Consider the following 12,564-nt stretch of genomic DNA (forward strand, 5'->3'; position numbering starts at 1 on the left):
CAAATTGGGATAATGGAGGGGTAGAAAAAGATTATTCACCTCTTGTTCGCACTATGGTCCCAGATAATAATAATAAGAGTTGGTTTTTATATGCTGACTTTCTCTACCACTTAAGGGAGATTCAAATCGTCTTACAATCTCCTTCCCCTCACCACAACAGACACCCTGTGAGGTAGGTGGGGCTGAGAGAGGTCTGAGAGAACTGTGACTAGCCCAAGGTTACCACCCAGCTGGCTTCATGTGGAGGAGTGGGGAAACCAATCCGGTTCACCAGATTAGCACCCGCCGCTCATGTGGAGGAGTGGGGAACCAAACCCGGTTCTCCAGATTAGAGTCCACTGCTCCAAATAAGATCTCTCTCCTGTGTAGCTTCCACTTACAAGGAAAAATACTTGGGGGTGTTATAAGAGAATCCCAAGCTTCTCATGCTGTAGTTTAATCTCAAGGTCAAGAATCAAGTTATTTGTTCATGTTATTTGGACCTATAATTTTGTAACGTCAAAATCTAAACAATTAGAATTTGAAATATGAAATTGGGTGAGAAACTAGATAGCTGGAATCTATGCTTAAACTTTTGAAACAGAAGATTAACAGAGTAGTCCTAAGAACATTTTCCTGGGAGTAAGCCCCCTTGACTCCTGAAATGGAGAACCCAGGCTAGCCTGATCTCGTCAGATCTCGGAAGCTAAGCTGGGTCAGCCCTGCTTAGTAATTGGATGGGATCCCACCAAGGAATTCCAGGGTCGCTATGCAGAGGCAAGCAATGGCAAATCACCTCTGTTAGTCTCTTGCCTTGAAACCCCTAGGTTGACAGCAAAAAAAATATTGAATATATTTGAGTTGGATTCTGAGTAGATCTGCTTTAGGATTGCTTTCCTAGAACATTTTCTTCTTTTGATGCAGTTATGTTAATATATTTTGTCCTTGTTATAGTGTTTATATTTGTACAGTCTATATTTGTAACAGGGTAAATCCATACATTTGGTATTTCCCCTCCTTTTTTTCCTGTAACGTTTTAAAAAATGTAACTTGAATTGGGAACGTGCAATTAATTTTAGCTGTTGTGATTAGCAGCATTCTCTGAAGGTGACCTTTCCTGACAGCTCCCTCTCGCCTTTCCCAGAACTTAAAAAGGACTTTCCCTGGATTTCAGGATCATGTCCTAGAAGTCTGAATATCTGACTGCTAGGCAAGTCTGTACAGTCTACCAAAGAGTATCAAGATCCAGAGTTGGTTAGCTATTCACTCTGTCAATCCTCTGTTATTATTATTGTTTTGTGTAGCTGAAATTAAAATATTAGTTAGTTGCAACCAGGAGTCCGTTGAGCAAAACGATACTTTCAAAGGTTTTTAACCATAAAGGCTGTACTTTGATGTCACAAACAAGCTCTGTTTTGTTTGCGATCAGAACAAACCAGGGAATCAAACCAGAAACAAACCAGAAACAAACCAGGACTACATGCTTCCTCCTTCTTCCCCAAACCACTTCTCATATATAATAAGTCACAAATGATGCCAGGGAACCATGTTTGGATAGAGCTGCAAACAAGAGTCATGAATAAGGCTGCCAACCTCCAGGTGGTGGCTGGAGATCTCCCACTATTACAACTGATCTCCCGGTGACAGAGATCAGGTCACCTGGAGAAAATGGCTGCTTTAGAAGGTGGACTCTATGGCATTATGCCCCATTGAAGTCCCTCCCCTCCCTAAACCCCACCCTCCTCAGGCTCCACCCCCAGAATCTCCAGGTATTTCCCAACCAGGAGCTGACAACCCTAGTCGTGAAGAAACTTGGCTGGGTCTGTAGCCCTGGGGCAGAAGGAGTAAATGTGCATGGATTCCTAGAGTGGAAATGCCCCCTTTGTGTTAGCCTTGGTAGGGAATAAAGATTGACCCAGGATGGGTACCTGTCTTTTTCAGCTCCTGGGGCTTAATCAGTCTGGGGAGGCCCATTCAGTGAAACTGAGCTTTTTGCAGCCCATTTATGCAGTTGGAAACCTGAACAGAGATCCTTAGCCTCATCTGTGGTTCAGCACTTAGAATTCCAAAGGATAAGTAAGCAACGAACCACAGTTTGTTCAAACATCCCAGTTTTTATATGGCAACAAACTTCAGTTTCTTTCAAACCAGTAAGTCTTCAGTCTCTCTTCTGTGTGCGAAGAAAAGAGGAAGGAAATGTGTCCCCAAAGATTCCATGGCTCATTCTCACCTTGGACAAATTGGAACCTGTGCTGGACTTCTGAACGCTTGTTTGTGGCATCAAAATACAGCCTTTATGGTTTAAAAAAAACCCCAACAACGTTGAAAGTAACCCTTTGCTTTTAACCCCACGGTGAAGGTCAAATGGGAAAGGGTGCCTGACAGACTGAGATGATGCAATGTCTCAGTATTCTTTCTTTATGTTGCTAGTACATCCTCAGAATCTCCAGCTAAAAACGCATGTCACAACAATGGTTCATGAAAATCCTAGCTAGGGACTTAACAGGAACAAACGTTACCTTTCGTGTCAGGTTCAGAGGTCAGGGCCGAGGGTTAAGGTCAGGATCACAGTAAGCACAATCAGTCAGAACTGGGTTTTAGTTTAAAAGAAATGAAAGACAGGCAGGGAGAACTATGAAGTCAAGGGGCACTTTCACACATGCCGAATAATGCACTTTCAATCCACTTTCAATGCACTTTAACGATCGTTTACAAGTGGATTTTGCCATTTCACACAGGCCAGTTATGCTTGTAATTAGCAGCGAGTTCCAGGCTGAATTGCCCCACATATTTTTTTTAGTTTTTCATGCTGAACCGTCATTCAGGAAGTGACTGTGAAGCCGGCGCATACCTGCTTTGCATTTCTTAAGAGCCCCTTTAACGCAACCTTTTGTGTTTGCTCTGCCCCCGCCTCGAAGAATCCCCTCAAGGAAGCATGCAAAATCACAGCTGCTCGTTAGCTATGCAAAAGGTGGTTGCTAATGGCTATGCAAACAGAGGAACGAAGGAGCAGGCAAGTGGGGGGAGGGTGGAATTTCTCCTTTTGCATCGGGACTGTGAATAGGCATTTTAAAGGCTGCATTTTAAAAGAGGGAGGGAGCATCAAAATTGACCCTTCATAAATGGACAAATTAAGGAAGTCTGTGGTTGGACACCCACCTTTCACCAGGGCTTTCAGCAGGATAGTCTCGAACTCCTCCAGGCCTTCGTGGTCAGAATAGATAGTCACTAGTTCTCGTCTGGCCCCAATTCGTTCTGCCTAGTGAGAGAAAACACTGAGAACGCTTTGAAGAAAACCCCAGAAAAGATATTGTTTCCTTTCCAGATAAAGATTTTCAAGTGCCCTCTACTCAGGTCTGGGCCACATGGAGATAGGGTGAGCGTGCTTCAGTATTCCCGGGTGGAATAAAAAGAAATCTGCGTTCGTTTTGGAGAATCCACGGAGAAAGCGCAGAAGCCGTTGATGGGAAACAGTCTTACCTCTTCTGCCAGCTCTTCCAGTTCATTGTCAGGGAACTTTCCCCGCATCTTCTCCAGCGCCTTCACCTTCAGGGACTCTCCGGGCAGTGTCTCTTCTAGCAACTCCGCCAAGCAGTCAGCTGCCCCCCCAGATCCGTACAAGAGGAGGCAGGGGATGGAGGAATGCACAGCCTCAGAAACACGCTGTGTGGAAGTGGAAGTGGTTGGCATGAGGACAGGAGCCCCTGACATACCTTTCAATTTCATGGTGTCCCCTCCCAAGGACTCTCCTTCACTTCTGGCCCTGGCTGCTTCTCCTCATAGCATTCCCTGCACTTCTTCCGCAGAGCTGGGGACTTCTCTTTCTCCCATGCAGAGAATTATGCTTTCCTAATGTGTGGGCCTCACCTCCGCCAACAGACCTCTCCTCAAAAAATTCTCTGCACTCTCAGAGAGTTTCAGTTTTTATCCCAGCACTTTTACATGACCAGCGTGAGAGCCAGCATGGCGCAGTGGTTAAGAGCGGTGGTTTGGAGCGGTGGAGTCTGATCTGGAGAACCAGGTTTGATTCCCTTCTCCTCCACATGAGCGGTGGAGGCTAATCTGGTGAACCGGGTTGGTTTCCCCACTCCTACACATGAAGCCAGCTGGGTGACCTTGGGCCAGTCACACTCTCTCAGCCCCACCTACCTCTCAGTGTTGTGGAAGTGTTGTGGGGAGGGGAAGGGAAGGTGATTGTAAGCCTGTTTGAGTCTCCCTTAAGTGGTAGAGAAAGTCAGCATATAAACACCAACTCTTCTTCTTCATTTATTTCATCCTCCTTGTCCCTGTGCCCTGAATGATCCACATAACCATTACCTTAAACATGGACAAGTCGCCACAGATGAGCAGCACCAATACAGGAATCTCAATACTCCCAACACCTGGGGAGGGCGGAAGAGGGGAGATGGGGAAATTAGGTGAGGGAGTGAAAACCACACAGGCCTAGGAGGAACAACGTCTATAATTTTTAAAAGGATCACTATTTTGGGTTAATAGGAAGAAAATACATTGGGGTTGGCCAGGGGCCTAAAAATGAAGGAGCAAAACATAACCCACAGAATTTTGGGTAACTGCATACTTACCAACACATGAAGCAGAAAACTCTGGCCTAATTTTCACTTTGGTGGTGAACCAGTGTCTGGGGCTGTACCACAGATGAGGAAATCACATAATTAAATGCTCCCCCCATATTTAATGGAAGTGCATTCTATGTGCAGTCCTCCCACTATAGCTTAGTGGTAGAGCATCTGCTTGGCATGCAGAAGGTCCCAGGTTCAATCTCGGCATCTCCAGTGAAAGGGACTAGGCAGGTAGGTGATGTGAAAGACCTCAGCCTGAGACTCTGGAGAGCCGCTGCCGGTCTGAGTAGACAAGACTGACTTTGATGGACCAAGGGTCTGGTTCAGTAGAAGGCAGCTTCATGTGTTCATGTGTTCAATATGCATGGTCATCATTTGCTGTGAACAGGGCGATGCATGTTATTTTCCATGTGTGTACAACTTCAGTTCACACAAACATATTCCCTCAAAACTCTGGGTTTTCTTCATGTATGTAGAAGCTGTGCACACACGGAAAAGACACGTATCGATTGCTCCATTCACACAGAATTACAACCGTGTATATCAGTAGGATTGTGCATAGTGCACTTCCCTGTTAGATGTAGTGTGTATCTGTGTATTGTGTGTTAAGTGCTGTCAAGTCGCTTCCGACTCATGGCGACCCTATGAAAATCCTCCAAAATGTCCTATCTTTGACAGCCTTGTTCAGATCTTGCAAACTGAAGGCTGTGGCTTCCTTTATTGAGTCCATCCATCTCTTGTTGGGTCTTCCTCTTTTCCTGCTGCCCTCAACTTTTCCTAGCATGACTGTCTTTTCCAGTGACTCTTGTCTCATGATGTGACCAATATACGATAGCCTCAGTTTAGTCATTTTAGCTTCTAGGGTCAGTTCAGGCTTGATTTGATCTATAACCCACTGATTTGTTTTTTTGGCAGACCATGGTATCCGTAAAACTCTCCTCCAATACCACATTTCAAAGGAATTGATTTTCTTCCTATCAGCTTTCTTCACTGTCCAGCTTTCACACCCATACATAGTAATAGGGAATACGATGGCATGAATTAATCTGGTCTTGGTGGCCAGTGACACATCTTTACACTTCAAAATATTTTCTAGCTCCTTCTAGAGGGTGTGCCACGATCTAATGTCTGAGAAGGACTTTAATATGTACCATTTCTGTGATTCTCAAATTAAAGCAGGGGCCAATATCCTAAATTCACTGCTGGCACGAAATTAACCTTTAATGGAACAAAGTGCTGGAAATCTACAATTTACAGCAATTGAAGCAGAAAATACGACAGACAAAATGGGTTGGAGTTTGAACTGAGTAACTGGAATGGAAGCCACAGTAAAACAGGAAGGAGTGCTATTTGCTTTTTTGTTTTTTTAATTACTTGTGGAGAACGTGTTTGGCAATAATTCCAAATAAAAGGTAAAGGTCCCCTGTGCAAGCACCGGGTCATTCCTGACCCATGGGGTGATGTCGCATCCCGACATTTACTAGACAGACTTTGTTTACGGGGTGATTTGTCAGTGCCTTCCCCAGTCATCTTCCCTTTACCCCCAGCAAGCTGGGTACTCATTTTACCGACCTCGGAAGGATGGAAGGCTGAGCCGACCTTGAGCTGGCTACCTGAAACTGACTTCCATCAGGATTGAACTCACATCGTGAGCAGAGCTTGGACTGCAGTACTGCAGCTTACCACTATGCGCCACAGGGCTCTTAGCAATTCCAAATAGGGGAGGCATTATTTACAGTCCAGCCTTGACAGCTATCAGCCATCATACAGTAATATTACTGGAAGCAAGCGGTGTAATTTTAAGATTTTTATTCTGTCTTTCCTTCAAGGAGTGTACATGGTTCTCTTTCTCTGGTTTGTCCTCACAATAACCCTGTGAGGTAGGTTAGGCGGAAAGCTGGAAATTGATGGTAGAGTGGGAATTCAAACCAAGGTCTTTTTGATTCCAACACGCCAACCACAGCATTACAGTGACTCCCATGCCTCATGGTAAATATCATTATTGTACGGGGAACAGTTTCTCACCTCCAGCTCCCACTTTTTGTTGGGCAATGTAGCGTTCCAGGCGGGCACGGAAGGAAGCTTCCCCACCCGCTTTGCCCGTCGTCCCATCGTCTACTAAGAAGAAGACAGAGTGGTTGGCATCTAGAGGGCAAAAGGGGCTGACGGGGCCTGTCCGGATATAACGTGCTGGGAACAAACCCTTCAGGAGGAAATAATCATTAATTTATTTATTGTCAAGATTGCACAGAGAAGCCATTGAGATTCATAAACATCAGCACAACTTTAACAGAAAAGAAGAGAGTTTAAGAATGAATCAGGCTTGGCTTCCTGTCCTGAAAACCTCCGGACTAACAAAGACTACAGTCCACAATAGCCATGTGGAATAGTTTGGATTCACACATGTTAATAGATCACTTCAGGATACAATGGTTCCACATTAACATACCACACCATCATTAGCACATTATCTTGATACTTACAGGACAATGGTTAGCACATTACCTTTGTTACTTTTTGCAGGACAATGATTCAGCTCAAACCCAACCCCTTTCTGACTATATATTACTCTTCCTACACACTTGACACTGAGAGACACTGTCCTTCAGTGTTACTCCTCTGAAGATGCCTGCCGCAGCTGCTGGCGAAACGTCAGGAAAGAAAATACCAAGACCACGGTCACACAGCCCGGATAACCCACAAGAACCCATTAATTTATTTTGCTATTTACACTCGGCTTTTCCCCCCCGCGGGGGAACCAAAGCAGCTCACAATATTGTCCCCCTCTCACTCTTTTTGTCCTCACCACAACATCCCTGTGAGGTAAATTAGGTTGCGGGTGTAAGGTTGCCAACCTCCAGGTATTAGTACAGGAAACAGCTGACACAACCATAGCATAACAAAATTGTGTTGACTAGCTTTAAACAACAAGTGAAAGGTAGATACAGTGACAATGAAATAAAGTATGCACAATGTTATAAAGAAGTCCACATAGATGGTTTCCAATATCAATCTGTCCAAAAATGGTATCTTCAAACTGAAGAATAAAAATGGGATACGATCGTTTCGGAGTCTTCCTCAGTCCCACTTATTTCAGCAACAGTGCATACACTTGTTCCAAATTCAGCTTATGCATATTTTCCCAATTTTCCACAAAAAGTCCCCGTAGGGAAACTTGCTATAACTGCATATATAACTCTCCAATATTCCCAAATAGGGATATATCATTTAATGCTAGCAGTTATTCAGCAATTGTTCCTCCTGCTATTACAACTGATCTCCAGCCGATAGAGATCAGTTCCCCTGGAGAAAATGGCCGCTTTGGGAATTGGACTCTATGGCATTGAAGTCCCTCCCTTCCTCAAATCCCGCTCTCCTCAGACTCTGCCCTAAAAACCTCCCGCTGGTGGCAAAGAGGGACCTGGCAACCCTACTTCCCACACCTTTGAGTTTACAAGACAATGACAATTCTGCTTGGCATGCAGAAGGTCCCAGGTTCAATCCCCGGCATCTCCACTTAAAGGGTTTAGACATACCTTTGGGTTTATAAGACAATGGTGATTCTCAACCATGCCCCACGGAGCGATGCCCATAGCCACCACTTGAGTGCTGGAGTTGGTACTGGCTGTGGTGTGGTCCCTTACGGCTTCCCCAACGTATCTACCCACCCCAGCCTGGAGGCCGCCCGTCATAATCCAGGCCCCTGTGGGGAAAATGGAGGAGGCTATGGTAAGGTGGTGTGCTTTATACAATTGTAATCATTATCCACGTTGGTCAATTTTATACTATGCACATTAAAACAATTTTTCTTTTCGAATTAAGTGGGGGGAGTGGTGTATTTTAGGGCCGTTCGAAGGAATCAGACCACTCCCTGAACCCTCTGAATGGATATCATAAGGAGTTCCTGATTGAGAAATAGCCATGCAATAATGAGGATAATAACTATTTCCCTTGGGACACACCCATTGGACAAAGAGCACCCCGTTACTCACACAGAAGTTTATTTCTCAAAAAGCTCCACGTCCTTATTTGCGTATCCACACCCTCCCTCTCAAGCACGCACACCCACCGAGAGATCCTGGATTGTGCACTTTGATACACTTACAGTGCTCTCCGTTTCACAGATACACATAAACACAGCAGTTTTTAAAAACACCCTTAGAGAAAGGTATACACAAGACCTGTGAGTCATACAACTTTCTTTTGCAATAATCACACCTTTCAGAATAGACACCTGATCCACCTATATGATTCTCTGTGTCTCCGGACCATATATTCTGAATGCATTCATGCACACAGACATATACAGACATACACACACAGGCACACTTCAGATATAATGTGACTAACCATGGTTTATTTTAACTATGCTCAGTTTGTGAGACCGGGATTCAACTTTCCGATAATTCTAGATTGCCTCAACACATGCTGGTTTTACTGCCTTTCAGCTAAGAACTTTAAACCAGGATGGAGCCAGAATGTCTGTAGTGACACATCACATGAAACCATAGCTAAGGCCAACTGTGGTTAATAAACCAACTGTAGTTAGTAGAGTAGCCTGTGTTCAGACAGTCATGCAAACCATGGTTAGTTAATATGAAATCGTGAACCACGTTTATCTTAACCTGGTTTGTTTTCATGATAGTCTGTGAAACCAGGGTTTGGCGTATTCAGACCCGGGATTTTGCCTTGACGAATGCTAGACTGCTTCCATGGGGGGGGGGGCATAAAACAAGCCCCTGCCAGGGCACCCCCTGCTGTGTTTGATGCTGCCACCATCGTCTCACTTCCAGCGCTAACCCCTTTCCTCCATTTTGATTCCTTTGTCTCAGGGTTGCCATCCTCCAAGTGGAGCTTGGAGTTCTGCTGGAATTACAACCGACCTCCTCGCTACAGCGATCAGCATCCCTTGGAGATTCAGAAGGTGGATTCCCACTGAGCGCCCTCTCCTCCACTCCCCAACCTCTGTCCTCCATAGGCATCACCTCCAAATCTCCAGGAATTTCTCAGGCTGGATTTGCCAACCCTACTTGTCTCTGCCCAGATAAGAGAGTTCTGTCTCTTAAGACCGATAATCCTAACTCAACCACCATAATCCTAACTCAACCACCTAACTCAACCGCCTTCTTACAAGTAGGGCTCCCAGGTGTTGCCCCCCCCCCCGGCCACCCGTGAAGAACCGGATGAGGGGAGGAGGAGGCTTGCCAGAACCAGATTGAGAAACTCCTGGAGATTTGGGGATGGAGCCTAGGGAGGACAGGGACCTTAGTGGAGTACACTGCCATAGAATCTACCCTCCAAAGCAGGGGTGGGGAACGTCAGGCCCGGGGGCCGTTTAAGGCCCGCGAAATCATTTGGTCTGGTCCTTTGTGGGTCCTGGCAGATCTCTAGCTCAGAAGGATCTAAGACTGGCGATCCCCCCCCCGCCCCCGCAGACAGGAGTAGCCTCTATTCAAGGCGGATGTGTTTGTTTTGTTGAGAAAAGGAACCTTTTTCCCCCGTGCAGAAGAGTTGTTAGCTATGGAGCTGCTAGAACTGCCCAAAAAAATGTTAAGCCAGCGTGCAGCTGGATGGCTACACCCGACTGGTGCAACAGACCATCCTGTGCCACCAGGTGGGCGAGTGTGCCACTGGTTGGATGCCTGCCTGCTTGCCTGTGTGTGTGTGTGGGTCATCTGGGGCAGCTGCCTGCTTGGGGCTTGGTCAGCTAATTTTTACGTTGATAATTTTGTATAGCCCATGAATGGTGTTATAAATATCCAAATGGCCCTTGGCAGAAAAAAGGTTCCCCACCCCTGCTCCAAAGCATCCATTTTCTCCAGGGGAACTGATCGGGGGAGATAGTTGTGAATTTCCTGCATTGTTCAGGGGGTTGGACTAGTTGACCCTGGTGGTCCCTTCCAATTCCATGATTCTACGTTCCTATGATCTCTGTAGTCTGGAGTTAAGCTGTAATTATAGGGATCCCCCAGTCCCACCTGGAAGCTGGCATCCCTAGTTAGGTGTGAGCAGAAAGGAAGTACAGCGATGGCAGAAGACAGGCATGGCAAATGTAAACATCATTCTGTCCACCCCAGCAGGAGCTCTCTGGCACCAGGATAGTGTTGTCATGGCAGAAGAATCAATGGCATAACAGCAGTGCTAGAAGGGGCAAGGTGCTAAGATGTAAACAGACCACTGAAAGAAAAGGGAGAGGGCTTACCAGTGCTCTGAGCTGCTTTCACCAGGCCTTTTCGCAGCACGTCCTTAAGCCAGGTCCTCACACGCACCTCACCTTCACCACCCACCACCGACACCACCAGGTTGGGGTGTGGGATTTTCCAGTGGTTCGTGACCAGGGCATAGGCAGCTGCAGGATTCGACGTGTCTGACAAGCGAATGAACTTACAGAGGGGGAGGGAAAATTTAGCAGGTTGCTCTCGGATCCTGACCCACAACCCCACGGTGCTGTATCTCTGGGCTAGCCTGCCCCTAACTGTTCAGGAGCCTTTTATATCACCAAGCCAAGAGACAAAAGTTGCCCTTGCTTTGCAGAAACATCCCAGATGTCTCTTCCCACAATTCCCCCTCCCTGTGGCTTGCTTAGTTCTTAGCCCTCAGTAGGGTTCCCAACCTCCAGGAGGTTAATGAACAAGAGCAAGCACTGATGTGTTATAATTGAAAGCTTAATTCAATTTTCACTAAACAATCACAAAAATCACATATATGCAAACTACAAATTTCAAAATATTCAAGTGCAAAGTCCCGAAAAGTAGCGAAAAACCCATTTCAAGATCGCTAGGAGCCATCCATTGATCTGTAAGCTATATGCTTTCTAGTGCTTGAGATAGATTTGCATCTCTCACTACCTGCAAAATTTACCTGCAAAAGAAAATTACCTGCTACTATCCCAATGGATAAAGCCTCTGCAAAATGGGTTTTCCCGGAGTCCCATCTCGGGATATGAAATAACCACGCCAATAATATTTCACCTGGCTTCAATTGTGTTCCATTCCTGTGGAACTATCTCCGGGTTTTTCATACTCCGTTTCCCGGAGTTCCTCAGAAACATCGCATCAGCTGGAGCTCCCAGCTTTTCGCTTCAAGCTCACCACTACTTTTCGGGACTTTGCACTTGAATATTTTGAAATTTGCAGTTTGCATATATGTGATTTATGTGCTTGTTTAGTGAAAATTGAATTACACTTCATTTATAACGCCATCAGTGCTTGCTCTTGTTCATTAACTTCTATTTAAGCACGAGGAATTTTTTTTGAAACCTCCAGGAGGTGGCTGGAGATCTCCTGGGATTACAACGGGTCTCCAGGCAACACCTGGAGGAAATGGCCACTTGGGAAGGTGGACTCTATGGCATTATACCCCATTGAAATCCCTCCCCTCCCCAGGGTCCACCCCCCAAATCTCCAGGTATTTCCCAACCCAGAGCTGGCAACCCTCACCCGCAACCAGCTCACCTTGCTGGGCCTGCGCCCAGTGCCTACAAACTCCACCTCTCCATAGGCATCAGTGGGCCCTTCTGTTGTGTGCTGGGCTGAGACCCATTTGCTGACAATGGCCGCTCCAAAGGCATCTTCCGTGGCTACGGAGGCGTGGTTGCTGCGGGCGTGCCCACACTGGCACAGGGAGGGGCCACTGCAGAATGGAAGAAGCACAGAAAGAGATCTCAAATAGGTAGGGCTGCCAACCTCCAGATACTAGAAATGCAAAGAGATGTTGGAGTGAGCACACAAGGACACGGGAGACTGCTCAGGATTTAGAGGTTGTGGGGAAAGGGAGAATAAATTATTGGGCGAGCAATCTAAGCATCACCGGGAGATGGATGTTGCAATTCCACTTACGCCGCAGGAGAAGGGATGAACTAATAGCCTGAGTGATAGCACTGAAGTGAGCGTGGCCGTGGTCGCTGGAAGCGAGGATGTACATCAGTGGTTCCCAAACGTTTTGGGCCACCGCCCCCTCGGTTCCACAAACTCAACCCCAGCGCCCCCTACCTTATCTTATAGGG

General features: G+C 46.2%; 1 protein-coding gene across 1 annotated transcript in view; it reads right to left on the minus strand.

Moving 5' to 3' along the window:
* TRPM4 (transient receptor potential cation channel subfamily M member 4) overlaps nt 1-12,564 on the minus strand; it is a 47,664-nt gene that overhangs the window by 34,277 nt on the left and 823 nt on the right. The window contains exons 3-9 of the mRNA XM_056864607.1: nt 12,014-12,191; nt 10,762-10,942; nt 8,096-8,262; nt 6,585-6,762; nt 4,297-4,361; nt 3,460-3,642; nt 3,139-3,238 (exon numbers count right to left, since the gene is read on the minus strand). Of these exons, the coding sequence (XP_056720585.1) occupies nt 3,139-3,238; nt 3,460-3,642; nt 4,297-4,361; nt 6,585-6,762; nt 8,096-8,262; nt 10,762-10,942; nt 12,014-12,191 (1,052 nt within the window). The remainder of the gene's footprint in view (nt 1-3,138; nt 3,239-3,459; nt 3,643-4,296; nt 4,362-6,584; nt 6,763-8,095; nt 8,263-10,761; nt 10,943-12,013; nt 12,192-12,564) is intronic.

Source organism: Euleptes europaea, chromosome 18, assembly GCF_029931775.1.
Source record: "Euleptes europaea isolate rEulEur1 chromosome 18, rEulEur1.hap1, whole genome shotgun sequence".
Classification (NCBI taxonomy): Eukaryota; Metazoa; Chordata; class Lepidosauria; order Squamata; family Sphaerodactylidae; genus Euleptes; species Euleptes europaea.